The 2,783-nt window shown below is 53.0% G+C and overlaps 1 protein-coding gene across 1 annotated transcript; it reads right to left on the bottom strand.

Moving 5' to 3' along the window:
* On the bottom strand, nt 793–2,132 carry S100A12 (S100 calcium binding protein A12). Its single transcript, NM_001160272.1, is given in 3 exon segments — nt 793–933; nt 1,382–1,539; nt 2,070–2,132. Coding segments are annotated over 2 exon segments (279 nt in total). The 5' UTR covers nt 1,520–1,539; nt 2,070–2,132.

The following is a 2,783-nucleotide window of genomic DNA, read 5'->3' as shown; positions in this document are numbered from 1 at the left end:
TGACTACAAACATCTCTCTCCAGGGATCCCTCAGGCTAGATTCCTTGCTCCCTCACTCTCCTGCCCCTGCCCTCTCTTCTCCACAAATGCAGCCATAAAGGAAACACAAGTGAAATCATCTCACTGCTTTGTTCAAACCCCCCTGTGGGTCCTTAGCACACTTGGCACAAAGCCCAAGGTCCTCCCCGCCGGCTATAAGCCCCGGCTCCCTGCACCCTGTTTCCAGCAGGCCCACGTCTCCCACCAGCCCCCCTGTGCTCTGCACCCCACCATCACGCTGGTCCTTGAGCCCATCCCATGCATGCCCACTCCGGGGCCTCAGCTTCTCTCTGCAGGAACTCTTGGCCCCCAGACACCTGCAAGCTGCTCTCCTTCCCTTCTTTTAAATTTCTGCTCAAATGCATCCTTCTCTTTTTCTTTTTTTGTCTGTTGGGTGATTTTCTGTCCCCTCCCCAGTAGAACTGGCCAATAGGTGGGGACTTTTGTGTCTTTGGTCCCTGGCTATCAGAGGCTCAGTGAATATTTGTTGCATAAATGAATAAATGAACAAAGAGTGGACATTTAGTTAATCATTGGTGAGCAAATGAACAGAGAAGGGGGTCCCAGGGGTCTAACTGGGGCTGTTGGAACAGCAGGGATGAAGAAGGATCAAGTTTGGGGAAAGAAAAATGGCACAGGCGCTGTTCAGAACTATTCAAAAATACATTTATTTACTCTCCCTTCCCTCAGACAAGCTGGTGAACAGGGAAAGTCTTCTTGGGGCCACGTTGGGGGGAAGCCCCTTAGAGCTTCCTACTCCTTGTGGATGTTGTCGTGGGCAGTTATCAGCACATCAGTCACCAGGACCACGAATTCTTTAAAGCTGACCTGTTCGTCTTGATTGGCATCCAGGTTTTGGAATATTTTGTCAATGGTACCTTGATCTTTGGTGTTCTAGGAGAAGGGGAAGCCAGTGAGCGCCCTCTTTCTCCAGCCCCCGGCCCCCATCCCTCAGGACTCCACTCAGGGAGGCTCAGGATCAGTAACGCATTCACCAAAACTATGTGGGAGAATCCAGTGTGAGAAAACCAAAGGCGGAAAGAAGCAGCTGTCAGGAGCCAACCTAGAATCAAGTCTTAGGCGGGAAGGCATCGTGCCCCTCACCCGGCCCCGCCCTGCCCCTCCTCCCTCAGCTCTGGGAGAGGAAGGAGCAGAGCCCAAGGGGCTGGAGGGGCTACTGGGAGAGATACAGAGCCCCTGTCCCACAGCAGGTGAAGAGCATCCTTGCCAGCTCCCACTGAGGCGAGCCCATCCCCATCCTGGTCCCCCCATCGTCCTCGGGGGCTTGCCGCTGCCCTCAGCGCAGGGGGTGGACACGTCGGCCCGGAGAGGGGCAACCTACCTTGAGGGTGTTGGGCAGTTCCTTGGTGATCAGCTGCTTCAGCTCCCGCTTGATAAGGGTGTCATAATGCCCCAACCGAACTGAGTACTGGTGGAAGATGTTGATGATCCCCTCCAGATGGTCTTCCAGCTTAGTCATCTTTCCAACCTTGCGTTCACCTTCGGAGACAGGGGAGGTCTCAGGCAACCCCGCCCCACCCCGCACCTCCACGCTCCCGGCTGCAAGGGTTTAGACAAGGGATGACCACGCTGGGTCTGCTCTGCGTTCGAGCCATGGGGAATGTTTTCACTTATGGGTAGGATGGGGGGAGAAGAACATATACTAGCACCTGAAGTCTGAAAGGATCAGCCTTATTTGTCATGGTGTTCCATGCCCCCCCCATCTCCTGGGGAGTATGATTTGGAGGGTATTACTCAGGCTCCCCTGGGAAGGGGTCTGTGGGTGGTCAGGCCGTTTGCTTTCCCCAGGACATGGTACTTTAGGACCTTACGGATGCCGGAGGCCGGCCTCTCCACCCACCTTGCCATCCCTAATCCCTGAGTCTGGATCTTCCTAGCACAGCAAGAGCTGGCCTCCTTGGGCAGAAAATGTAATTAGCCCCAAGGTGGTCGGGCAGGCAGAGGCGTGTGGCTTCCCACAGCCTGCCAAGTGGCCTCCTGGAGGACCCCATCAAGGAAAGGACACTTACCCTTCAATGCAAAGGAGTGTGGAGCTGTAGCAAGAAGCCAGCACTGGTGAAGAGCACTGAGCCAGGGAGGTTTTTATAAGGCTGGCTTCAACTTTAACCTCAAGTGAAGAAACTCCTATGATTCATCTTGGGGCAATCATTGGACCGTGCTCTGTTGCTCAAGAGAAACTTCAAACCTGTGGCTTTGACTGCGACATGGGCAGCTCAGATTGCACTGGTGGCACATGCCAGCCCCTGCTCAGCCTGAAACAGAACCCCCATCCCCACCGCCCACACACGCACCCACTCAGGTGCTCCCCATATTTCCCAGCCTTGGGGCAGGACCCAGCCTGCAGCTTCAGCTCCATCCCCTGCTTCCTAACAGAAAGCTAAGAAAACAAGTTTCACTGCCTGAACGGCTCCTACCCAGAAAAGGAAGGACTGGGGAGAGGCAGGTGATGAGTGTCAATCCCACAAAAATGATAATGATCACAAAAACAATCACAGCGGACATGTAATCCTAAACCAGGAAAAAAACGAAATTGATTTAAAACCAAGGAAATCATAATATCGAGTCTGGAATGTAGTTGAGAATGACGCGTCAAGAGCGGTTTATTAATTGTAGCAAGTGGGCAACTGTGCAGGGGTATGGGAACTGACTCCACTACCTTTTCAATTTTCCCATAAATCTAAACCCGTTCAAAAATTAAAGTCTATGTGGTTTTTTATTTTTTA

Source organism: Sus scrofa, chromosome 4 (genome assembly GCF_000003025.6).
Source record: "Sus scrofa isolate TJ Tabasco breed Duroc chromosome 4, Sscrofa11.1, whole genome shotgun sequence".
Lineage (NCBI taxonomy): Eukaryota > Metazoa > Chordata > Mammalia > Artiodactyla > Suidae > Sus > Sus scrofa.
Note: the sequence above shows the minus strand (reverse complement) of the source record. Positions and strands in the feature narration are given on the sequence as shown.